The 26,182-nt window shown below is 42.0% G+C and overlaps 1 protein-coding gene across 2 annotated transcripts in view; it reads left to right on the top strand.

Annotated features, from left to right (window-relative positions):
* LOC118365152 (protein sprouty-like) overlaps window positions 1-25,770 on the top strand; it is a 50,001-nt gene extending 24,231 nt beyond the window's left edge. The window contains exons 1-7 of one of the 2 annotated variants that reach the window (XM_035747115.2): window positions 8,707-9,748; window positions 19,536-19,632; window positions 20,576-20,653; window positions 21,217-21,410; window positions 21,624-22,677; window positions 22,768-22,933; window positions 23,179-25,770. In XM_035747115.2, coding sequence (XP_035603008.1) covers window positions 9,680-9,748; window positions 19,536-19,632; window positions 20,576-20,653; window positions 21,217-21,410; window positions 21,624-22,677; window positions 22,768-22,913 — 1,638 coding nt within the window. In that variant the 5' untranslated portion in view covers window positions 8,707-9,679 and the 3' untranslated portion in view covers window positions 22,914-22,933; window positions 23,179-25,770. Of the gene's footprint in view, window positions 1-8,706; window positions 9,749-19,535; window positions 19,633-20,575; window positions 20,654-21,216; window positions 21,411-21,623; window positions 22,678-22,767; window positions 22,934-23,178 lie in introns of those variants that run through there. The other variant, XM_035747116.2, reaches the window with a different exon arrangement.
* Window positions 25,771-26,182: the final 412 nt, after the last annotated feature.

The following is a 26,182-nucleotide window of genomic DNA, read 5'->3' as shown; positions in this document are numbered from 1 at the left end:
CAGTGGTAGGGAGGCGAGCAGGCCAGAGGTGGATGAACGCAGTGCCCTTGTTTGGGTGTAGGGCCTGATCAGAGCCTGGAGGTACTGAGGTGCCGTTCCCCTCGGAGCTCCGTAGGCAAGCACCATGGTCTTGTAGCGGATGCGAGCTTCAACTGGAAGCCAGTGGAGAGAGCGGAGGAGCGGGGTGACATGAGAGAACTTGGGAAGGTTGAACACCAGACGGGCTGCGGCGTTCTGGATGAGCTATAGGGGTTTAATGGCACAGGCAGGGAGCCCAGCCAACAGCGAGTTGCAGTAATCCAGACGGGAGATGACAAGTGCCTGGATTAGGACCTGCGCCGCTTCCTGTGTGAGGCAGGGTCGTACTCTGCGGATGTTGTAGAGCATGAACCTACAGGAACGGGCCACCGCCTTGATGTTAGTTGAGAACGACAGGGTGTTGTCCAGGATCACGCCAAGGTTCTTAGCGCTCTGGGAGGAGGACACAATGGAGTTGTCAACCGTGATGGCGAGATCATGGAACGGGCAGTCCTTCCCCGGGAGGAAGAGCAGCTCCGTCTTGCCGAGGTTCAGCTTGAGGTGGTGATCCGTCATCCACACTGATATGTCTGCCAGACATGCAGAGATGCGATTCGCCACCTGGTCATCAGAAGGGGGAAAGGAGAAGATTAATTGTGTGTCGTCTGCATAGCAATGATAGGAGAGATCATGTGAGGTTATGACAGAGCCAAGTGACTTGGTGTATAGCGAGAATAGGAGAGGGCCTAGAACAGAGCCCTGGGGGACACCAGTGGTGAGAGCGCGTGGTGAGGAGACAGATTCTCGCCACGCCACCTGGTAGGAGCGACCTGTCAGGTAGGACGCAATCCAAGCGTGGGCCGCGCCGGAGATGCCCAACTCGGAGAGGGTGGAGAGGAGGATCTGATGGTTCACAGTATCGAAGGCAGCCGATAGGTCTAGAAGGATGAGAGCAGAGGGCAAGATGGAACAGCATAAGCATGGAATAGGCCAGATATCACCTAGAATCGATTTTTAAATGCTTTATTTAACCTTTATTTAACTAGGCAAGTCAGTTAAGAACAAATTCTTATTTACAATGACGGCTTACCCCGGCCAAACCCTAACCCGGGCGATGCTGGACCAATTGTGTGCTGCCCTATGGGACTCCCAATCAAGGCCGGTGGTCATAGCCTGGAATCGAACCAGGGTCTGTAGTGACACCTCTAGCACTGAGATGAAGTGCCTGAGACTGCTGCGCCACTCGGGAGCCCCAAAATGAATGATATGGCCTGGAATAGGGATGGAATAAACAGGATATGAACAAGTTTTCCATGTGGATATAGATAACACATGGAACAAGGCGATATCCCAAAGTGACATTGTAGTCCACATATCTGAATATATTGAAGGGGTCAGGTGCTGCTGATACTTGTGTCAGTCAGTGAACTGCTTCATTTTTTACACCAACATCGAAAATAGGCTCCAATTTGTGAACAGTGCCACAGCCTTCACACCCTGTCCTTTATATTCATCTGAGCTCAGTGCAGCATTTCTAGTGTTGATTCGGGTGTTAAATGAATTCTGAATGTGTTAAATTAACACTAATTTGTTTTTTGTTTTTAACTGTTAATAACAAGTGCTATTATTTCCCAGCATGCTCTATTGCAGTTTGATTTTTAGAATTGTTTGTTTCCGTATCTATGTTTTTGCATGCACATTGATTGATTACTTAATCATACTCAAATATAAATAACATACATTTTTCTAAACTAATCCAATCTGTTACTTGGACTTATTTTAAATGCTTTAGGTAGTCTCATATATTCAGTCATTCTGAATGCAGGTTGTGGGTGAATACAAATTCCAAATGTTGAATATCCCCACTCTGGAATCCAATAGGAATTATACATCACTTTGCAAGCCAGCATAATGTGACTTGCAGGCCTGATATTGCCTATAAACCATGAGTTTCGGGCAACTGTTATTTGGGTAAAACTAGGCCCTCAAAATAAGGCCTAATTAAATATGTGTTTTATTGTACTAAATAATATACTTTTAATGATAACATATTCACTTAGGATCTCAATTGGTGGACACAAGCCTGCAAATTAAAACATTGTCTTTGTTCACTAACAAATACAGTCATGGTGTTAAATCTACAGTTCACTCGAAAGGCCAGGCACTCTGGGAAATATGAAAATTAGGCTATACACTAAGCAGTGTGTTAATTTAACAATCAAAAGTGTGGACCTGTATAGACACTGGATCAGTGTTAAATTTAACACCCCGTTTTGATTTAACACTGGATAATTCGCAATGTGGAAAGGTACAGTGGGGCAAAAAAGTATTTAGTCAGCCACCAATTGTGCAAGTTCTCCCACTTAAAAAGATGAGAGAGGTCTGTAATTTTCATCATAGGTACACTTCAACTATGACAGACAAAATGAGAGAAAAAAATCCAGAAAATTACATTGTAGGATTTTTTATTTATTTATTTGCAAATTATGGTGGAAATTAAGTATTTGGTCACCTACAAACAAGCAAGATTTCTGGCTCTCACAGACCTGTAAAAAAAAAGTTTATCTCAATACTTTGTTATATACCCTTTGTTGGCAATGACCGAGGTCAAATGTTTTCTGTAAGTCTTCAGAAGGTTTTCACGCACTGTTGCTGGTATTTTGGCCCATTCCTCCATGCAGATCTCCTCTAGAGCAGTGATGTTTTGGGGCTGTTGCTGGGCAACACGGACTTTCAACTCCCTCCGTGTGGTTCTGGGATTTTTGCTCACCGTTCTTGTGATCATTTTGATCCCACGGGGTGAGATCTTGCATGGAGCCCCAGATCGAGGGAGATTATCCGTGGTCTTTGTATGTCTTCCATTTCCTAATAATTACTCCCACAGTTGATTTCTTCAAACCAAGCTGCTTACCTATTGCAGATGCAGTCTTCCCAGCCTGGTGCAGGTCTACAATTTTGTTTCTGGTGTCCTTTGACAGCTCTTTAGTCTTGGCCATAGTGGAGTTTGGAGTGTGACTGTTTGAGGTTATGGACAGGTGTCTTTTATACTGATAACAAGTTCAAACAGGTGCCATTAATACAGGTAACGAGTGGAGGACAGAGGAGCCTCTTAAAGAAGAAGTTACAGGTCTGTGAGAGCCAGAAATCTTGCTTGTTTGTAGGTGACCAAATACTTATTTTCTGCCATAATTTGCAAATAAATTCATTAAAAATCCTACAATATGATTTTCTGGATTTATTTTCTAATTTTGTCTATCATAGTTGAAGTGTACCTATGATGAAAATTACAGGCCTCTCTCATCTTTTTAAGTGGGAGATCATGCACAATTGGTGGCTGACTAAATACTTTTTTGCCCCACTGTATATCTTTCATCTCTCAAGGGGGGAACATTGTAGTTTGTACCATCACTCATTCATATGTCTTTATGTACATATTCTTTATCCCCTTTACACGTGTGTCTATAAGATAGTAGTTTTGGAATTGTTAGCTTGATTACTTGTTGGTTATTACTGCATTGTCAGAACTAGAAGCACAAGCATTTCGCTACACTCACATTAACATCTGCTAACCATGTGTATGTGACAAATACATTTGATTTGATTTGTAGATGAGGGGGAGTACATAAACTGTAGGCCAGGGTTTAGTAGAATACTTAGTAGATGGCTGCAACGCTGGCTATACAGAAAATAATCACACTGTACAATCCTGATGAGACAAATCTTAAGCTATAGCCTCTCATCTTGCAGCTTGAGTGGAGTGTGTGCCTGTATTTGGTTTCCAGGGAGGGATATACATGGAAATGGAGGAGCAGGTACAGTATAGTATGCATCTGATGAGAGAGGGATTTCCCCACAGACAAGACCAGCACTCAGATCAAACAGAGGATCCTACATCTACCCACGTCACAGAGACACCTGGGACCATAACAACTCACATCAAAACCATGAAGAGAGGCATAAATCATTCTCTACAGAAGTGACAACTTAATAACCACATCACATTCATACTGTATGGAGCATGGACACACATATTCCTACAAAACACACACACACACGTTCATACCAACATACACGTACAGTACATTCTTATACCTCTTGCCACATACAGATACGTAACATACATAACATAAAACAGAAAGGTAAACGTGTGTATGCGTGCATGAAACAACGATGGATAGTTTTATAAGAGGGATAGTTTTATACACAGCAGATAAATGAACAGCATTCAGCTACATTAAATCTGCAATGTTGTTTACTTCTTTCCGTCAGAGTGGGGAGGTTGGTGTAGATTGTTGTTGGCAGTGGATCCTCAGGCCAGTTCAGAGTTGAGTTAAGGTCAGTCCTCCTGCCTAATTATGGTCCATTAACCTTTGGTGTTGTTCTTACCTCCAGCCCTAACATAGGCCTCGACTCGTATTCCACTTCAGTCCCCCCATTCCCCTCTTAAACCTCTACTCTGACCCCCCACTAGAACCCAAATACTACTTCTTCCCCGACGGAGACTTTTGAGGGTCGAAGGATGATGTCCTCCCTCTCAGACGAGATGGTCTACACAAACAGATGTTAACAGATGTTACAGCTGTTACTGTATGATACGGTTCAGTAATTAAATGACTATCGTGGTTATCTTATCTCTCTTATTTCTCTCTCTATTTTACACTCTTCTTTCTCTCTCTCCCTCGCTCGCTCTCTCTAACTCACTCGTCCTCTCTCTTTCTCTCTCTCTTTCTCTCTCTTGCGTTCGTTCCGTCATTATCATGACTAATACAGTGACTTGACTCATAATGGATATGCCATACAGCTCGTGGCCTTGGATAAATATGTGAACGTTATGTACATAGGACTACATACACACATATATATAAATATATATATAAATATATATAGCTCAACAGCTCAGTTTCCTCCATCGATTGCAGGGAGAACAGAAACAATGGCTTCATATTATTCATCAGGCTTTAATTAGGCACCTTCCGGCAGCAGCCCTACTGGTGGTCATGTGTGGTCAGCAGAGACTATGGAACTAGTGTATATTCTTTCAACGCAACCTCCGAAGGAAATGGAGAACTTGGCCATAACTGCAGGCACCACATATTATGGAGTGTGTTTCCATTGTAATTATGGAGTGTGGTGCTGTCTAGAGTTTGGCATGCTTTCTTTCTGAGGAAGTATAAGGTGACTCCCTACATACTGTATGAAACTGAATGTAAATATAACATAATTATAAAGCTCATATAAGTTTGTCCTGAGCTCATGTTTAAGGACAATGACCACAATGTGATACGAGAGCAAATGTCCATAAAGGCAGAGAGCCTGAAAGAGGCTGGACGGGGAATAGAGTTCAGCCTTGACACAGTTTAGCTCATCCAAACGAGCTCATCCAAACTTCACCTCTGGCCCTCTCTTTAAAACCACAATGTTTCACTGAACAGTTTTTCAATCGGGACCGATTCCTCTAACACCCACACAGCTTCTATGAGCCTCAGCGCAAAATGCCAAACACAGTCACATCTCTGTCTTTGAGCAATGAACATTTCCTCCCTGACCGCAATGTGGTTTTGTCCCTGGCAATTTACAGCAAAGCACTGTATTATTTTCCCATTATATTAATGACATACTTATCTGCTAACAAGTGATGTTGTGTTTCTCAACCCCGTTGCTGAAGCTCACTCTGTGAGCTAGTTCTTTTGGCTGTGACTTCTTCCTCTCTTTTCTGCCTTTTCTTTTTCTCTCCTCTTTTTTCCGCTTTCCCTTTCTACAGTATAACAAAAACTATAAAACAAGTGACACATGTTTTAATTTGCAATAATAGAGATGTATCAACAAATCGAATCAACTTGTAAGCATTGCATCCAGTCCATAATGTTGGCTCGCTATTTTGGGGTTTAAGTCTAAGTGAGTCTACGTTTGCTGAGTCACAGGCAGTATTGCCCAGAAATGTTCCATAAACATGAGCAGATACTGTAGGAAAGGTTATAATATCTGAGACACCCCATAATATAGCCCATAATATCAAAATGGAGTTGTGTTTTTAGACATTTTTTACAAATTATTTAAAATTGAAAAGATGAAATGTCTTGAGTCAATAAGTATTCAACCCCTTTGTTATAGCAAGCCTAAATAAGTTCAGGAGTAAAAATGTACTTAACAAGTCACATAATAAGTTGCATGGACGCACTCTGTATGCCATAATAGTGTTTAACATGATTTTATTAAAGTTATTAATTACACTTTGGATTGTGAATCAATACACGCAGTCACTACAAAGATACAGGCGTCCTTCCTAACTCAGTTGCCTGAGAGGAAGGACACTGCTCAGGGATTTCATCATGAGGGCAATGGTGACTTTACTACTCTGTGACAGGATAAAACTGAGGATGTATCAACAACATTGTAGTTACTCCACAATATGAACCGAAATGACAGATTGAAAAGAAGGAATCCTGTACAGAATACAAATATTCCAAAACATGCATCCTGTTGCAATAAAGCACTAAAGTGGAACTGCAAAAAAATGTGGCAAAGAACTTAACTTTATGTCCTGAATACAAAGTGTTATGTTTGGGGAAAATCCAAAGGCAACACATCCCTGAGTACCACTCTTCATATTTTCAAGCATATTGGATGTTGCATCATGTTATGGATATGCTTGTCATCGACAAGGTCTAGGGAGGATTTTAGGATAAAAATGAACGGAAAAGAGTTAGGCACATGAAAATCCTTGAGGAAAACTTTTACCCGTAGAGAACAGCCTACTCAGATGAATGGTGCTCATTTAATGAAGTTAGACCAAAGTTGAATCAATGTATGCAAGGTCACATAATGATAGTATTCTACATAACATAAGGAAATATAATAGCATAGTATAACGTTACTGTAAGACAAAAACACCGCCGCAATTTTCTTTCATGTTGCCAAAAGTAGGCTATGCTACAGTTTGTCAGTGGTGTAAAGTGCTTAAGTAAAAATACTTTAGAGTACTACTTAAGTAGTTTTTGGGGGTATCTGTACTTTACTTTACTATTTATATTTTAGATTATTTTTACTTGAATACATTCATAAAGAAAATAATGTACTTTTTACTATTTACACTTTCCCTGACACCCAAAAGTACTCGTTACATTTTGAATGCTTAGCTGGACAGGAAAAGTGTCAAATGCATGCACTTATCAAGAGAACATCCCTGCTCATCCCTACTGCCTCTGATTTGGCGGACTCACTAAACACAAATGCTTAATTTGTAAATTATGTCAGTGTTGGAGTGTGCCTCTGACTATCCATTAATTTAAAAAACAAGAAAATAATGCATCTGGTTTGTCTAATATATATTTTTTTATACCTAAGTATATTTCAAATCAAATATTCAAGTAGCATTTTACTGGGTGACTTTCACTTTTATTTGAGTCATTTTCTGTTAAAGGTATCTTTACTTTTACTCAAGTATGACAATTGGGTAATTTTTCCACCACTGCAGTTTGTTAACACCACCGGCTCTAAAATTCACCCACTGTACAGTACATGATTCCAAACAACATTGTAGGCTACTTTGAAACAACAGTGTATAACTCAAGAAGTTCTAAGTTCATATCCCCATGAAACTGATAGAGATGATGATTGGTATGCAGATTCTGCAGATTCTGCATGGATGTTTAATGGCAAAACTTGAAGAGATATCTTTCACATATTTTGAATGAGGTGGTGTTTTTGTCTTACAGCAAAGTTATACTGTGCTATTACATTCGGTTCTGTTATGTAGAATACTATCATTATGTGATCATGCAGACATGGATTCAGCTTTGATCTAACTTTATTAAACAAGCACCTTGCCTGAGTAGCCTGTTCTCACCGCATAAAGTAGAGAACATACACATGTGCAGAAGATTCAGGATATTTAGTCTGCCAGAGTTGTACCGATTAACTAAGAATAAATATTGCATTTATAATAATAATTAGAAAAAACGTTATTTCTTGCTTCAGAGGATTTGCTTTGATTTTGTTGCCTGTATGCTTTAAGTCTGGCCTATTCATTTGAATATTCACAAATACAGTAAGTGAACTGCTACTGTATGTTATGCAGCATTTTTTACAGTAATATTCCAAAATACACAAAATATTTCCCCGAAGTATACATTTTTCCCACAATGCAATGTAATTTATGGTAATATACTATATTCAGTTTATAAATATGTTACTGCTGATTATACAGTAATTAACCATGACATTAACAGGATTTGTTTTACAGTACTTACAAACATCTGTGCTAATAGGCTATTAAAAGCATGCTGAAATCGCAATTTCCTGGTTGCTAAAATTCTAATAGTTCACCTAAGTTCAGTTTATTTGACAGACAAGCAAGTGTAGAGTAGTGTAGAGAATCTTTGTACCATCTAAACCGCTGTGAAACATATTTTCCATAACCAAAAATATTATATTTTCAGCTGTTTGAAGCTGGTGTACAAAACCGAAAGTAAAAGATGCAAAAACGAAACTTAAGAACGGAAAGCTTAGAAATATGGCACGTAGAACATATCTACCGCTTCTTAAACTTGCTTTCAATGAGAATGACATATCTATAACACACATTTCTGTGTGAATTTGTTTGGGTCGTCCAAAAAAATACATATTGCAGCTTTTAACACATGATTGCAGACATAACCTCTTGCAATAACTCATACGAGACTTCTCCTTTAAGACCTTTCCCTCAAGACGCAGTAGCCCAGTCAGTCATTTTTGTATAGGTCCTGCCTTCAGGGGGCGGGAGAGATACTGTACAAACTCTAGGAAATCAGCTCTCCTGTCCCATGCGGTAGCGGCGTAATCAGGAGGGAACAGGGCTAACGCGCACCGCGCCACAGAGAGCTTTGGCTATTGATAAGCCTGTGACGAAGGAGCGGACAGCAAACTCCCATTGTATGCTACCACACTTGTGCTGCGCTTAGAGGCGCGTTATAAGGAGAGAATAACCTCATGTAAGGCTACAACGCGTGGAAAAGGAACATAAAAAAAGGGATTTTAATCAACTTGAAAAGTGTTGATGTCTCGAGGGATAACCTAGCATTAGCCTATACTAATGTGTAAATAACATTTGACTGATCTAGTCTATAATATTGTTTGGAAGCTTTGTTTTATATATGCAAGTCATTTAAATTGGTCAGAAGATGTTTTTCTCATTACATTGATTATTTTTTTTGGATAATGTTTGAAGTTTATTTTAAAGCCATCGGCTATAACATTTGATGTTTTAATTTCACACTAGGACTTTTAGTGACTCGAATTGTGTGATACCAAACTATCTGAGACTATCATCCTGACCGCAGGAGATTTGGAACACACCACAAAAAAGTTCCTTGGGGATTTAATACATCAATTCAAGATGGACCAAATCATCTTTAAAAAAGTCGCCTTACTCCCCTAGTCCCCTGACAGTGGAATTTCGAGCTCGGTGGACGTTCTAAGTGGGAAGCGTATAATTGAGTAGGCAACAATTGCTAATTGACTGGATATACTTTGCTGAGACAAGTGGGTGTCCGTCTGCTCGCAACGCCAGGAGTTCCAATTCCACAGAGCGAGCCGCTGTCCCTGCGCTTAGTGCTGAGGGAGAGACTCGTGCTGTTTCCATAAATGCTTGGTCTATCGCGGAGAATCCAGCCTGGGCAGCAAGATGAGCTCGTGGGTTTGGGTTCAGCTGCTCGCGTTGTTTGCGACATGTCTGCGGTCGGGCAGCGCAGAGGTATGTGACGGAGTCAATTAATTAAAAATATAGGTCTAATTGCCCATTCAACGGTTCGTTGTCAAATATATGTTTTTCTGTTTAGTTCATTTTCTTTGTTTCATTTCACTGTGAATGTTAACATTATGTACCATTATTGAGCATATTTGATACCAGGGCCCAATTATTGACCATTGTTGAATTTCAGGATCATTGTATTTTAACAACGTTTGCACTGGGGCTTGTGTGCTCTCTAAACAAAAGGCACCAAGGTGTTACATTCAATATTGTTTTGTACAAAATAAATGAATGTGAACCAGGCTTAGTGTATGGCTGTTGCCTACAACCACATGTTCACTTATAATTATTGAGTAATTATGAAGTATATAGCAATTAAGCTGCGTCTTGTAAGATAAACTGCTCATCATCTAAACCACACCTTATGCCAGCTCATCTCATGGCTTTAATGCTTCTATATAAAATATATTTTGAAACGGTCCTGAGTTTCACTTCAGGCTGTGAGGGCCTCGTGGCGAGGACATCTGATTGGGCCCTGCTTGGCAAGGTAACCATAGAACAGTTACAGCACATGGCAGACCCATCTACAGAACATAAACTTCTTATCGTCCAGAATCCCAAAGTGAAAATAACAATCTTTCTCCATTAACCTGCATTTTCTGTGGTACGCTTGGGGCACATGCTCTGATGATGCGCTCATTCGTTGGGCCCCATAACTCCCCAACGCTTGTCCACATGCTCATGATCAACATGGGCCCCTCTCCAGATGTCTAAACTCATAAACCTGTCGGTAAACATCATATGAGTGGAAGGTGGAGGCCATGTAAAATCTCACCAGACCCATCCTGAAGCATGCCTGGGAGCTAAGCAAGACCAAATGTGTGTGTTTGTGTGTGTGTGTCCACGGGATATTCGACAGGCTAGCAATAGGATGAGCGCTTGTCACAGCAACACAACTATAAATCATTCTAATCATGCTATGGCTGACTATTGTCTTGAGTCATTGAAAAGAATAGGAAAACATTTTTTTACTCAAGGAGAGAGGGGCTTCGTCTCGACTGCTAGAGTCGATTCTATGTACTTTGTATCGTAGCATACACAGCAAGTATCCTAAAAGTTCCTTTCCCAGGATACGTCCTGCATATGACACATGTCAAGTGCATGGTGAATTATACCATGGTGAGTCCTGTCCCCGTATGGTTATCTTTGAGAGGCGATATAATTAAAGTATGAGGGTCTCATTTTGATAGGCTTGAGAAGAGGCCAAAAAGGCCATAACTTTAATATAATAATATACACTGAGTGTACAAAACACTAAGGACACCTGCTCTTTCCATGACATAGACTGACCAGGCGAATCCAGGTGAAAGCTATAATCCCTTATTGATGTCACTTTGTTAAATCGATTTCAATCCGTGTCGATGAAGGGGAGGAAACAGGTTAAAGGAGGATTTTTAAGCCTTGAGACAATTGAGACCTGGATTGTATATATGTGCCATTCAGAGGGTGAATGGACAATACAAAATATTTAAGTGCCTTTGAACGGGGTATGTTAGTAGGTGCCAGGAGCACTGGTTTGTGTCAAGAACTGCAACTCTGCTGAGTGTGTATCAATAATGGTCCCCCACCCAAGGACATCCAGCCAACTTCACCACTGTGGGAAGCATTGGAGTCAACATGGGCCATTATCCCCGTGGAACGCTTTCAACACATTGTAGAGTCCATGTCCCACCGAATTGAGGCTGTTCTGAGAGCAAAAGACGGGAGGGGGGGGGGGGGGGGGGTGCAACTCAATGTTAGGAAGGTGTTCTTAATGTTTTGTACACTCAGTATATATGCCATTTTGTGGACACCTTTATCCAAAACAACTTACAGTCATGTGTGCATACATTTGACATGGTCCCAAGAGTTTAACCAACTATCCTGGCATTGCAAGCACTATACTCTACCAGCTGAGCTACATTGGACCATCTTTGGGACATTCACAGGAATTGGCAGTAGTGGCTGTGGGAAGAGACTTTAGTGAAACGAAGCTCTGACTATGTGGGTCATGACAATATACACACTCAGTCTTCAGTTATGGGAAATGAATGTTTAAACAGGGTGAAATTCGGCGCACCCCTTCTTTCCTGGGTTTCCTTGAATGCAATTTAGTTGCTTTCATGCTATCAGATCTATGACTTCCTCTAGTGTGTCTTTTTCCCAGAGCTGCCAGTGGTGTGTGGTGTCCACCACATTTGTCATGTCAAAGACTAGGCTTTTGGAGGCAGCCTCGGAGGGACGCAAAAAAACATCCCAAATCATATGAATTGCCCAGAGGACAGGTTGTTGGAGGTGTCAGTAAGGATTGATTAGAAGGTATTGTTACGTATAGTTGAAGTAGTTCTCTGTCATCCAGGTCCTTCTGTAGCTCAGTTGGTAGAGCATGGCGCTTGTAACGCCAGGGTAGTGGGTTCGATTCCCGGGACCACCCATACGTAGAATCTATGCACACATGACTGTAAGTCGCTTTGGATAAAAGCGTCTGCTAAATGGCATATATTATCTATACATCCTCCCATCCAGTGGTCCATTGCAGTGTAAATGCCTATAGCTAGTTATCATATGAGGTGTCTTTGAGGTATACCATCAGGGAATTCCCTCAATCATCTATATCAAATGTATTTCTGAAGCCCTTTTTACATCAGCCAATGTCACAAAGTGACATACAGAAACCCAGGCTAAAACCCCAAACAGCAAGCAATGCAGATGTAGAAGCACGGTTGCTAGGAAAAACTCCCTAGAAAGGTAGGAACCTAGGAAGAAACCTAGAGAGGAACCAGGCTCTGAGGGGTGGCCAGTCAAGATGTTCAAATGTTCATAGATGACCAGCAGGGTCAAATAATAATACAGTGGTTGTAGAGGGTGCAACAGGTCAGCACCTCAGGAGTAAATGTCTGTTGCCTTTTCATAACCGATCATTCAGAGTTAGAGACAGCAGGTGCGGTTGAGAGAGAGAGAGTCGAAAACAGCAGGCCCGGGTCATAGTAGCAAGTCCGGTGAACAGGTCAGGGTTCCATAGTCGCAGGCAGAACAGTTGAAACAGGAGCAGCAGCAGGTGGACAGCAAGGAGTCATCAGGCCAGGTAGTCCTGAGGCACTGTCCTCTGAGAGAAGAGAGAAGAGAGAGAAAGAGGGAACATACTTAAATTCACACAGGACACCGGATAAGACAGGAGAAATACTCCAGATATAACAGACTGATCTTAGTCACCCAACACAAACTATTGCAGCATAAATACTGGAGGCTGAGACAGGAGGGCTCGGGAGACACTGTGGCCCCGTCCAAAAATACACCCGGACAGGGCCAACCAGACAGGATATAACCCCACCCACTTTGCCAAAATACAGCCGCCACACCCCACACCACTAGAGGGATATCTTCAAACCACCAACTTACTACCCTGAGACAAGGGATAGTATAACCCACAAAGATCTCCCCCACTGCACAAATTCGTGGGGTGCGCAAACCCGGACACTCAAGTGGGTTGAGTGGGTTACCATCCACCACTCAAATGGGTTACTATCCACCACTGCGACCAGTATGCTCTCGTTGGCTGGTTCTCATTTACATATTTGTCGCCAAACCCACTGGTTCCAGGTCATCTATAAGTCTTTGCTAGGTAAAGTCCCACCTATCTCAGCTCAATGGTCACCATAGCACGCGTAGCACCCGTAGCACCCGTAGAACGTAGCACGCGTTCCAGCAGGTATATTTCACTGGTCATCCCCAAAGCCAACACTTCCTTTGTCCGCCTTTCCTTACAGTTGTCTGCTGCCAATGACTGGAACGAATTGAAAAAAATCACTGAAACTGGAGTCTTATATCTCCCTCTAACTTTAAGCATCAGCTGTCAGAGCAGCTTGTACCTGTACACAGCCAATCTGTAAATAGCACACCCAACTACCTCATCCCCATATTGTTATTTATGCTCTTGCTCAGAAATTCTAGGGACAGTAAGGAGGCCTGCATCTTGTGACTGCAGTGTACATGTAGGTATGTATGGCAGGACCAAATCGGAAAGATAGGTATGAGCAAGCCCATGTAATGCTTTGTAGTTTAGCAGTAAAATCTTGAAATCAGCCCTAGCCTTAACAGGAAGCCAGTGTGGAGCGACTAGCACTGGAGTAATATAATCACATTTTTGGATTCTAATTAAGATTCTAGCAGCCGTGTTAAGCACGAACTGAAGGTTATTTAGTGCTTCATCCATGTAGCCGGAAAGTAGAGCATTGCAGTAGTCTAATCTAGAAGTGACATGGATGAATTTTTCTGCATAATTTTTGGACAGAAAGTTTCAGAATTTTGCAATGTTACGTAGATGGATATGTTCAGATATGTCTTGATATGTTCATCAAAAGAGAGATCAGCGTCCAGAGTAACGCCGAGGTCCTTCTCCGTTTCATTTGAGACTCAGCCCCGGTAATATTACTAATTGTCAGATCCAACAGAAGATCCCTTTGTTTCTTGGGACTTAGAACTAGCATCTCTGTTTTGTCCGAGTTTAAAAGTAAAACATTTGCCGCCATCCACTTCCTTATGTCTGAAACACAGGCTTCCAGGGAGGGCAATTTTGGGGCTTCACCATGTTTCATCAAAATGTATCGGCTGTGTATTGTCTGCATAGCAGTGAAAGTTAACATTATGTTTCCAAATGACTTCACCAAGAGGTAAAATATATAGTGAAAACAATAGTGGTCCTAAAACAGAACCTTGAGGAACACCAAAATTTACAGGTGATTTGTCAGAGGACAAACGATCCACAGAGACAAACTGATATCTTTCCGATACATAAGATCTAAACTAAGCCAGAACTTGTCCGTGTTGACCAATTTGGGTTTCCAATCTCTCCAAAACAATGTGGTGATCAATGCAGCACTAAGGTCTAAGGTCTACTAGGAGCATGATCTGACACCATTAAAAGGTCATTTACCACCTTCACGAATGCAGTCTCAGTGCTATGATGGGGTCTAAAACCGGACTGAAGCATTCCGTAAACATTGTTTGTCTTCAGGAAGGCAGTGACTTGCTGCACAACAGCTTTTCCCCAAAGAATTGAGAGGATTGGGAGATTTGATATAGGCCAATAGTTTTTTATATTTTCTTGGTCAAGATTTGTTTTTTTCAAGAGAGGCTTTATTACTGCCACTTTTAGTGAGTTTGGTACACATCTGGTGGATAGGGAGGCGTTTATTATGTTCAACATAGGAGGGCCAAGCACAGGAAGCATCTCTTTCAGTAGTTTAGTTGGAATAGGGTCCAGTATGCAGGATTTGAGGCCATGACTATTTTCATCAATGTGTCAAGAGATATAATATTAAAAAACTTGAGTGTCTTGTTCCTAGGTCCTTGCAGTGTTGTGCAGACTCAGGACAACTGAGCGTTGGAGAAATACGCAAATTTAAAGAGGAGTCCGTAATTTGCTTTCTAATGATCATGATATTTTTGTCAAAGAAGTTCATGAATTTAATCACTGCTGAAGTGAAAGCGATCCTCTCTTGGGGAATGCTTCTTTTTAGTTAGCTTTGCAACAGTATCAAAAATACATTTTAGATTGTCATTATTCTCCTCAATTAAGTTGGAAAAATAGGATGATTGAGCAGCAGCGAAGGCTCTTTTTTGATACTGCACGGTACTCTCTTTCCAAGCTATCGGAAGATTTCCAGTTTGTTGTAGCGCCATTTCCCTTCCAATTTTCTGGAAGCTTGCTTCAGGGCTCGGGTATTTTCTGTATACCAGGGAGCTAGTTTCTTATGACAAATGTTTTTTGTTTTTAGGAGTGCGACTGCATCTAGGGTATTACGCAAGGTTACATTGAGTTCCTCAGTCAGGTGGTTAACCGATTTTTGTACTCTGACGTCCTTGGGTAGGTGGAGGGAGTCTGGAAGGGCATCTAGGAATCTTTGGGTTGTCTGAGAATTTATAGCACGGCTTTTGATGATCCTTGGTTGGGGTCTGAGCAGATTATTTCTTGCGATTGCAAACGTAATAAAATGGTGGTCTGATAGCCCAGGATTACGAGGAACAACATTAAGATCCACAATATTTATTCCACGGGACAAAACTAGGTCCAGAGTATGACTGTGGCAGTGAGTAGGTCTCGAGACATGTTGGACAAAACCAAAGCCTTTTGGAGTGGGTCTGTGGACTTTTCCATCGTGAATATTAAAGTCGCCAAAAATGTAAATGTTATCTGCCATGACTACAAGGTCCGATAGGAATTCAGGGAACTCAATGAGGAACGCTGTATATGGCCCAGGAGCCCTGGAAACAGTAGCTATAAAAAGTGATTGAGTAGGCTGCATAGATTTCATGACTAGAAGCTCAAAAGACAAAATGCTGTAATTTTGTTTTTGTAAATTGAAATTTACTATCGTAAATGTTAGCAACACCTCAGCATTTGCGGGATGCGCAGGGGATATGGTCACTAGTGTAACCAGGATGAGAGGCCTCATTTAACACAGTACATTCATCAGTCTTAAGCCATGTTTCAGTCAGGCCAATCACATCAAGATTATGATCAGTGATTAGTTCATTGACTATAACTGCCTTGGAAGTGAGGGATCTAACATTAAGTAGCCCTATCTCTTTCAATAATGAGAGGAATGGAGGAGGTCTTTGTTCCAGTGAGATTGCTAGAGCGAACACCGCCATGTTTAGTTTTGCCCATCCTAGATTGAGGCACAGACACAGTCTCAATGGGGATAGCTGAGCTGACTACACTGACTGTGCTAGTGGCAGACTCCACTAAGCTGGCAGGCTGGCTAACAGCCTGACCTGCACTCTCTCATTGTGGAGCTTGAGGAGTTAGAGCCCTTCCTATGTTCATAGATAAGATGAGAGCACCCCTCCAGCTAGGATGGAGTCAGTCACTCCTCAGCAGACCAGGCTTGGTCCTGTTTGTGGGTGAGTCCCAGAAAGAGTGCCAATTATCTACAAATTCTATATTTTGGGAGGGGCAGAAAACAGTTTTCAACCAGCGATTGAGCGCATCACTCCCCCTAACTGGGAGAGGACCTGAGACAATTACTCGATGCCAACACATCTTTCTATCTGATTTACACGCTGAAGCTATATTGCGCTTGGTGACCTCTGACTGTTTCATCCTAACATCGTTGGTGCCGACCTGAATAACAATATCCCTATACTCTCTACACTCACCAGTTTTAGCCTTTAGCCAGCACCATCTTCAGATTAGCCTTAACGTTGGTAGCCCTGCCCCCTGGTAAACAGTGTATGATAGTTGGATGATTCAGCACGGCTATCCTCACCATAAGGCGATAGTTCTCTTGTATATTATGAGCACAGCGACTACAATTAGAAGGCATAAAGTAAAAAAATTAGAAGGCATGTTAATGTTATTACTTAGCTTTGGCTGGTGGAGGTCATATAGAACCAAGTCCAGATAAAGCATCCAGGATGAAAAAGTTGATTGAAAAAAGTCCAGCTACTGAAAAAAATATATATATTAAACAAGAATGAAAAAGTAAAAACAACTAACCGCATAGCAGCATGTAAACAAGTCCACAAGTGTGTCCCGGAAATGAAATAGATTCATGTGTCCTAACTCACTTGCCAGAGAGAAAGGAAACCGCTCAGTCATGTATATGTATCCCACAGAATGGAGTCAAGCTGTATAATGTAATGTCTGAATATGTTTGTGTGTGTTCCTATAAACATATGCATAAATCATGTGCTCATAGGCATGGTTTTAGGGATTGCATGTGAGAATGTGCAGTGTGCACATGTTCACCCGTATGTGTGTGTGTGTGTGTGCATGTGTTTGTGCATTTGTATGTGTGTGTGTACACTTGCATATATACACTTGCATGCTGGCAGGCAGAAAAACTAGACCCATAATTATGTATCATTACTCCTTACCTCTCTACTCCTATAGCCTGTCCCTGACATTCCTCAGCTCAACCCACTTCCCATGAAACATCACTAAGGCTTTTCCCAGATGGCACTATATTCCCTGTTTAGTGCACTACTTAAGTCCGATAGGGGTCTGGTCAAAATTAGTGCACTACAGTATGTATGAAATACGATGCCAGTTGAGATGCAACCTAGGCCTGTCTCTGTTCAGAGAGATGGAGATCTACTGTATGAACACTCTAAAATAAGTGCCTGTCTCAGCCTGTGTGATCTGCAAAATGACCGTAGATTTTAGAAGACACTGACTGTTCCAGAACTTCCACGTGACTCAGTCAGATGCTTATTTGTGTGTGTGTGTGTGTGTGTGCGCGTGTGCGAGCGTGCATGTGATTTAGAGTTTTGATTTAGAGTTCACCAAATTAGGACCAGAGTAACTCCTGGACTCCTATGGTATTATAGGGTAAATGTTATGATTTTCTGTTTACGTCAGGTTTGTTTAGCAGTTGCACGGGGTAAAGTGTTTATTTCATTTTTCCTGCTCAGACACAAATCGCCATGACAGTGGCCACCCTATGAACAAAGGCCCAGACCATAGTGTGCAGCCAGCACAATTTGAATGCACCCCAAATGCCACCCTATTCACTTTAGAGGGCACTACTTTTGACCAGGGCTCATATGGCTCTGGTCAAAAGTAGTGCATTAAGGAAGTAGGTGCTTTTCGGGCCTCAGCCTTAGACTGGGGCCAAGGAGAGGAAATCACTGGGATGGCTCCTCAGGGGCATCACTACATAAATAGAGATGTTAATTTAACTCATGGCATTTTCCTTTTGTATGACTTGACTTTGTGCAGTGCCCAACAACAATGGGGAAAAGTCAATGGTATGTACATGAATAGTGTGTGAATGCCGTTCACGGATGGCTTCTTCCTCCTCAAAGCGCTCCCCAAAGGGCTTATTCTCACAAGAAACTGAATGAATTAATGCAACAGACAGAGGTCGTTCAGCTTGTGTTAGCTCCCTGAATTAATGCCTAGACATTAGCTCAACAGGCTAACCCAGTTTTGTGGTGTGCAGGAGACCCAGGATTCGAACCCAATAGGTCAAACAGTGGTAGACCCAGCTAGCAAGAGTTGGATGCAACTTCTTCTCCTTTCTTCCATCCACCCCTCCATTATTCCCCCTGATGTCCATCTCTCTGTTCTGATCCACCTCTCCTCCTCCTCCTCTCAATCACTCCATCCCCCACTACTTCCTGAACCCTTCCTGACTCCTGTGACCCCTAAGTATTAGCAGATGAGGTGACACAAGGCCAATAGTCATTCACCCCCTCTTAGTGGCCATTGTGAATCCAAGCAGCCATTTCCTTCATCCTCTTGTTTCATTTATGATTAGGGGGGGTAAGTCGGGTTACCCCCTAACCAGAGAAAATGTATGGAGTAAAAAGCACATTATTTTCTTTAGGAATGTAGTGAATTAAAAGTAAGTCATTTCTGAAATAGTCAAGTAAAATACAGATACCCCCACAAATTACTTAAGTAGTACTTTAAAGTATTTTTACTTTTAAAAAATGTAGAAATAAAAAAAATACTTATTTAACTAGGCAAGTCAATTAAGAACACATTTTTATTTACAATGACAGCCAAACCCGGACGACTATGGGACTCCCAAACACGGCCGGTTGTGTAGTGTAGGGTGTCTGTAGTGACGCCTTTAGCACTTAGATGCAGTGCTTTAGACCGCTGCGCCACTTGGGAGCTTACATGTACCACTGCTGTTGTCCCTTTGCTTCCGTTTCTACACAGAATAAATTGGGAAGCTGAGAAAATATCGGATTTGGGAGAATCTAGTTTTATTCCTGTCTCATCTCTTTCTCTCAGGGGGATCCTCTCCCTCCAGGTTTGGTGGAGCTGGTTAGGAGCAACCCTATCTCTTCCATAGAGGACCTGCAGCTGCTGCTGCTCAGTGACTCCGTAGGTAAATATCTCTAACGTTGTACTATACTGATACTCATCAACATGCCTATGCCATTTAGCAGAGTTTGTTTACAAAGAGACCTACTGTCATAGGTGCATGTATTTTAACGTATGGGTTGCCCCAGGATTCAAACCCACATCCTGGTTTCCGAAGCCTAATACTCTATCAACTGAGCTGTACAGGATCACAAGAAAACCAGACACACTGGTCACGCCAAGAGATGGAGGCTCTCTCAGACTAACCCGACCAACAGAGACTGAGGGAAAATAATGAAAACGTTGTCACATGATGCCTAGATTTCATTCCCAACAGGGACAGGTTAAAATCACACACAGTAAATACTACAGAATCTCAGACTGACTAACAGACAAACCGTCAGACCCACAGGGGCACAGAGGGCAGAAAGACTTCTTCTGTAGCTCAGTTGGTAGAGCATGGCGCTTGTAACGCCAGGGTAGTGGGTTCGATTCCCGGGACCACCCATACGTAGAATGTATGCACACATGACTGTAAGTCGCTTTGAATAAAAGCATCTGCTAAATGGCATATATTATTATTATTATATTACTTCTTAAATAGATACACATATTGCCCAGATTTTATTCCCATCATTGAATAGCGAACATCACACACAGTAAACAGTATATACAAACTCAACGAGATAAGAGAAACAAAGAGTGAAGTAATCAACGTCTCAAGGTACAAAAACATCCAAACATGAGGTTATGACAGAAACAAATTCCCACACAGACATATATTACAGGGAAGTGAAACATAAACAATGCTTCAAACTCTCTCATAAACACACACATGCACCATACACAGACGCGTGCGAGCACACACACGCACACAGACAGAGTAAAAGTCATAACAATAAACAATTGAAGTAATGAGTTGATTCGATCTGTAAACTAATATTGGAGTGTATTGTTTTTTTTCTCAGATGAGGATATTTCGGAAGATTTTTTGCCCAGTGGACAACACTCCAACAACACTAGCAACCGACTACCAAGGAGTCTGGGTGAGTTTGCACCTTCCTCATATTTCTCTGACACCAGGCTATAATTCCACATATTTCCGTCACTCATGTTGACTTGGGTGGTTTTGGACAGCTGTATCTAATCCAAACTGAGTTGCGCAATGCATATTTTAGCAAAGAAACATCTAAAGTATGTCACTGATTCATTAGTTATTTGCTGAACAAACACAAATACGACGTGCAACTCCAAGTTACACTCCAAATAGTTCAGCTGCAGCAAGTACAGTATGGAGACTCATGCATACACTGTTTCAATAGCATGTGATTTATTTAAACAGCATAAGTAATATAAACAGTGTAAGTATAATTAGTGTAAACTAAATGTTTTCTACATTTTGAGGCCTATGTGCTGGCTGTTTTGTAGGCACTGAGCAGTGTAGAGGGTATGCTTTTAACATTAAGCCTGAGGCTAACTCCAGCACATTTACAATTATGTGCCTGATATGTTGATTAATGTACACTGTCCCATCTTATGAAACCTTTAAGTTATATGTGACTTTAAAAAAAAGACGTTTTAAATGGTCTGTTTGTCTTTGTTGTCTCAGACGCCCAGCCGGCTCAGCAGGCGCTATGTAAGGTGAGGACAGAGGTGATGGAGGTGACCCGTGCCATGTTGGACCGCAGCAACGCCAACTTCATGTTGTGGCCTCCCTGTGTAGAGGTACAGCGATGCTCCGGCTGCTGCAACACCAAGAGCCTGCAGTGTGTCCCCGTGCTGACGCACACCAGGCACCTACAGGTACATATACACCACCCCCCATCTCAACCCATGTCCCCTACCCTGAAACTATTGCCCAGGTTGTTTCTGTAGAGAATGTTCACAGCTAACTTAGGCCTACCTGGTCAAATAAAAGGTTAGTCATTACATGAAAAAAAAAATATTAAAGGCGGTTTAGTCATTTTGAATTCTGCACTTCCGCAGAGCTAATCTCCTCCACCTCCTCCTCACTAGGTGATGAAGATCCAGTACGTGGAGAAGCGGCCCAACTACTCCAAGGCCGTCGTCTCGGTCCACGACCATGTGGAGTGTCGCTGCCAGCCCGCCCCTCGCCCCCCGGCCATCCCCAGGAAGAAGTCCACGCCCCGCAGACAGCAGAAAGACAACAAAGGAGAGGGGCATCCAGCCAAGGCCAGATCCAAGGAGGAGCTGCACCGCAGAGATGAGCTGAAGCACAACCAGAGGATCCAGCTGGAAGACCTGCTGGACCAGCACTGGAACCCCAAGGACACCTCCTCAGACGCAGGGGCGGGGAAAGGAGGCTATGGGCTAGACCATGACAAGATGGATCCTCAGTGGGTGCTTAACGCCACCAGCCAGCTGGGAGCTAAGGAGTGGACCGAACGTCGACATCACGATGACATGGAGGAGGGGAGAGACAGTAGTAGTGTCAACGGCACTACAACCGCAATGGACATCGACATGGCACAACTTGACCACGAGAAGAGAGACGGGGTCGAGACACGAGGGGACACACTATTTAAAATCACTGAGGGTAATGTCAGTAGGGGAGATAGGCAGCAGGGAAGTCTGAGTCTCAGTGAGGGGGGAGACCAGGTAACACATAGACAACCCACACAAACACAGAGTCCCTCGCTACGCACCAACACATCAAAGCAACAGCGACATGGGACCAACTCCTCCTCAGAAGAAACCAAAAGCAGAGAGGGAGCCAATCAAAGAATGGAACAGCGATTCTATCCTACAGAGGAAACCAATCAGAGGCCCGAGAGCAGATTCCCTCCCCTTGAGGAAGCCGATCAAATACGTAAAGACAATGAGACCCCCGATTCAGAGAGGAGGCTCCAGCACGCTCTCCAACTGGAACAGGAGAAGCTGGAGCAGGAGAGGAAGGAGCTGTTGTTACTCCACAGGAGACTGGACGATGAGAAGGTTAGACTGCACCTGAGACGGGAGCAACAGAAACAACAGCAAGAAGAAGAGGAGCAGAAGTACCCTCGGCCTAATCATAAACATCATCAATCTCAAACCACCACACAAAGAACAGGTAGACAGAGAACATTGTGAGCTAGCATGTGTTTTGGACTTATGTTTCTCAGTTTAAATTGTATTCCAAACTGCATTCTTGTTCTCCCAGACACAGTGTCGCCCACTTCAACGCGAGCGCCCTCAGACCTGGCTGGTCCCCGGCCACCTGCTCGGCCCGGCCCACCTAGGAAGAGAATGAGGAAGAACAACCGCAAGCGCATCAGCAAGGCTGCAATGAGAGCAATGCTAATGTAGAACCTACAATCTCTCTGCAGGTAAGAGAGTTTCTATCCGTTCTAACATAAATACTTCCAAACCCATTCAAATACTTTCCAAGTACTTTCAAATACCAACACTTTAAAATACTTTTTTGGGGAAAGTATTTACACAGTTTTCAAATCCTTTCCTAATCTTTTCAAATACTTTCCAAAGAAAAGTGTATATTCATATACAAAAACTACGAGCCGGGTCTAGAATGTAACCATTTAAAAATATATATCTGTTTCTCCTTCTCATCCAGGGAGTGAGGTGCTCGGTCTTTGTTCTGGACAATCCAGTGGCGACACCAAGCAGTTAATTCCTTTCTTATGAGTTTATATTCATGTGTCAGTAACCTGCCCATCCTATGACCGTGAGTTATTCCCTAATAGTACTAATGATTGTCTGGTGAACCCAAAACAACCCTTGGACAGAAAGAAATATGGGACAAGAAGAATGGGATGTAAATACATACGAGGCTGAGGTGATCCATCAACATTTGTCTGATCCGTCAAAAGATGATCTCCTTTTAACAACAAGATGTTCCCCCAGTTGGATCAAGAACAGTGGAACGTTGGAAGAGAACATTCAAACAACATTAGGACTTTGGGAGATATCATTGGAACACTGGAAGACCGTTGGAACGTTCACAAGGATGTTGGACTATTGCTGGACAGCGCTATTGGACCTCCCTCATGACTTTTCAACAGCGAAGTAAAACCACTCCGGTCCGTAGAGATCAAGTCGGTTAAAAACTCTTTGTATGCTCTTCCGAGGCATGGTTCATTATAACTCCCAAGAAGTGGACTGATCACGCTTGTCAACGAGAGGAGAGAGAGCATTTAAAAAAAAAATATCTGTCCAAATCTCCCATTTTTCTATGAGCAGGAGATGCTGAAAATACGTGTTTTTGTTTGAAAGTATATTTCAAAAGTACATATTTAAAAAATGTTGCTCACTGGGTTCCGACATGGAAGAATACATTTTCTTTTTCCGACTAGAAAGGATACACTGGTAGAGGACCAGGAAAATACCATGGCGGGCAGATATTACAGGAACAATGGGAAAGAAATGATGACATTTATATGAGCTAGGACTGTTGGAATGACTGGTAGTCTCGACTGATGTGAGCAGTATCCCTACATTGTACTTACGCCGCTCTATATGTCTCGTCTCGTCAATGTCTCATCTCGTTTTCTATAAAGATATTTAATTGTATTTAATTTGATCTGAAACACTGGAATTCCATGCACAGGTTTGCATTCTCATGTTCAGCTGAGGCTTCCACACTTCTTTCGGAGAGTGTGGTTAAAGACGCAAGGTGCTATACAGGGGTTGCATTACACCTTTATGTCCGCCTTTAACATTATTTATTCCTTATATCACATAGGTCTCCTGTGTTCATTATCAATAGGATTACTACATATGAAGCATTTTGGGGGTTGAATATCGACCCCTCTTCAGGTCTCAATATAATTTGAGCTGTCAGCCTTTGTGCACACAGGCCATAGTCTAGATTCAATCAGATCAAGCATTATCTGACGATAGCAGACAGCCGCATAGCGGATGTTTTGGCGGTTTTAGAGGAGGATTGGCGCCGTCAAATTGGCTCAAAGTCAGAAAATAAAGTGTAGTCTATATAGAAATAATTACACTCAAATTAAAAACGAATTAAACATTAGGATTTCTATCATCCTATTCAAGGTGTAGATTACAACTCAGTGTTCCAACTTGTAAACAAGGCTGCAAAAAGCATTTCTGTTAATGAGACGTTAGGTATATTGCTGGGAGCCACTTACGGATTTGACAGCCCTAAATCGCCAAAACAACCGGCTAAAGCGAACACGGATCTGATTGAATTGAGCCCAATGTAACTACAATGAAAAGCTTTGAAAAGGGAAAAGGTGTTGTCTGTTGCCTGCCATTCACTGTCTGTATGATAGACAAGTTATGGTAATGACTTTGTGTCGTTGTATAACTTTGTGTGTCAATGTGGGTGTGCATGTGTATGTGCATGTCTGTGCTCAAGCGTGTGTAGAATTTGAGTGTGTATGCCCATTTGAGTAATTGTAAGTATGTGAACAGAATCATATTTATGTGTTTGATCACTAACACTCATGAATCCATAAGTCAGGTAGTCCCTTATTCACAATGCTCATTGCTAACCAGTCCATGTCTGCATAGGGAACAGTAGAGAATCAGACCTTGTGTATCCTGAGTCTGTGTGTTACTTTATTTAATAAAGGCAGACAGACACAGCAAGGGTACTGGAATAGGAGACATTGTCATTTTTAACACAGAGAATTATGCACTATGCACTCTCTCTGTCAGTTTGTGACAGCACACACAAACACGCCCCAGACTGAGACCGCAGTATTGTGACCCAGCTAAAGCAGGGATTATGGAGAAATCATACAGTGTGACAGTAATCCTCGTTTTAACACCCCTTTGCTACAAAAGGTTGACATTTAATATTGATTAACAGTAAGTTGTCCTAAAAAAAAGGGTTTGAGCTTTGTTTATTAGTATCCTATGGATTTTACAAGGAAGTTTTGTAAAACTATTTGGTGAACAATCTAACACTACAATTTGAAGAAAAGAAGTGCCCTGATAAAAGTTTCAGATAATAAAATCAGCATGGGTTAGATGTGTCAAGCAAAGAAGCTCAGTGCTTGTGTGTGGAACCTAACTACCAGCCAAATATAGAAAATGTGGCATATTCCATAATGCCTTCTTTCAACTGTAATTAGTTATTGTCTGTTTTGTTTTGAGTTATCAAAAAATGAATGTTGTGATAATTTCCACTTAATTCTATTTTGATATGATTATAAAAAAACATATGTGAGAAAGTGTACTTGGCTGTGAGCTTATATCCTGCTTTTTGTGTTGTGAAGTAAGAGAAGCTACTCACTGGGCACAGACGTCAGTTCAACGTCTAGTTTTGATTTACATTTTGGTTGAGTTGTCCACTAAGGTAATTCAAGTTCAAATGTTTAATGTCACGTGCACAAGTACAGTGAAATGCATCTCTTGCAAGCTCCAAGCCCAACAATGCAGTAATCAATATCCATAGCTGTCAAGTGTGCTCCCTCTCCGGCCTCTAGGTAACCAGGCTGCTATGCTGTTATGGCGCGCACCTGTCATCATCGTTATGTGCATTATGACACTCACCTGGACTCCATCACGTCCTTGATAACCTGCCCTATATAAAAGTCAGAAGTTTACATACACCTTAGCCAAATACATTTAAACTCTGTTTCAAAATT

Source organism: Oncorhynchus keta, chromosome 32, assembly GCF_023373465.1.
Source record: "Oncorhynchus keta strain PuntledgeMale-10-30-2019 chromosome 32, Oket_V2, whole genome shotgun sequence".
NCBI classification, from domain to species: domain Eukaryota; kingdom Metazoa; phylum Chordata; class Actinopteri; order Salmoniformes; family Salmonidae; genus Oncorhynchus; species Oncorhynchus keta.
This window is presented reverse-complemented; position numbering and strand designations above follow the sequence as displayed.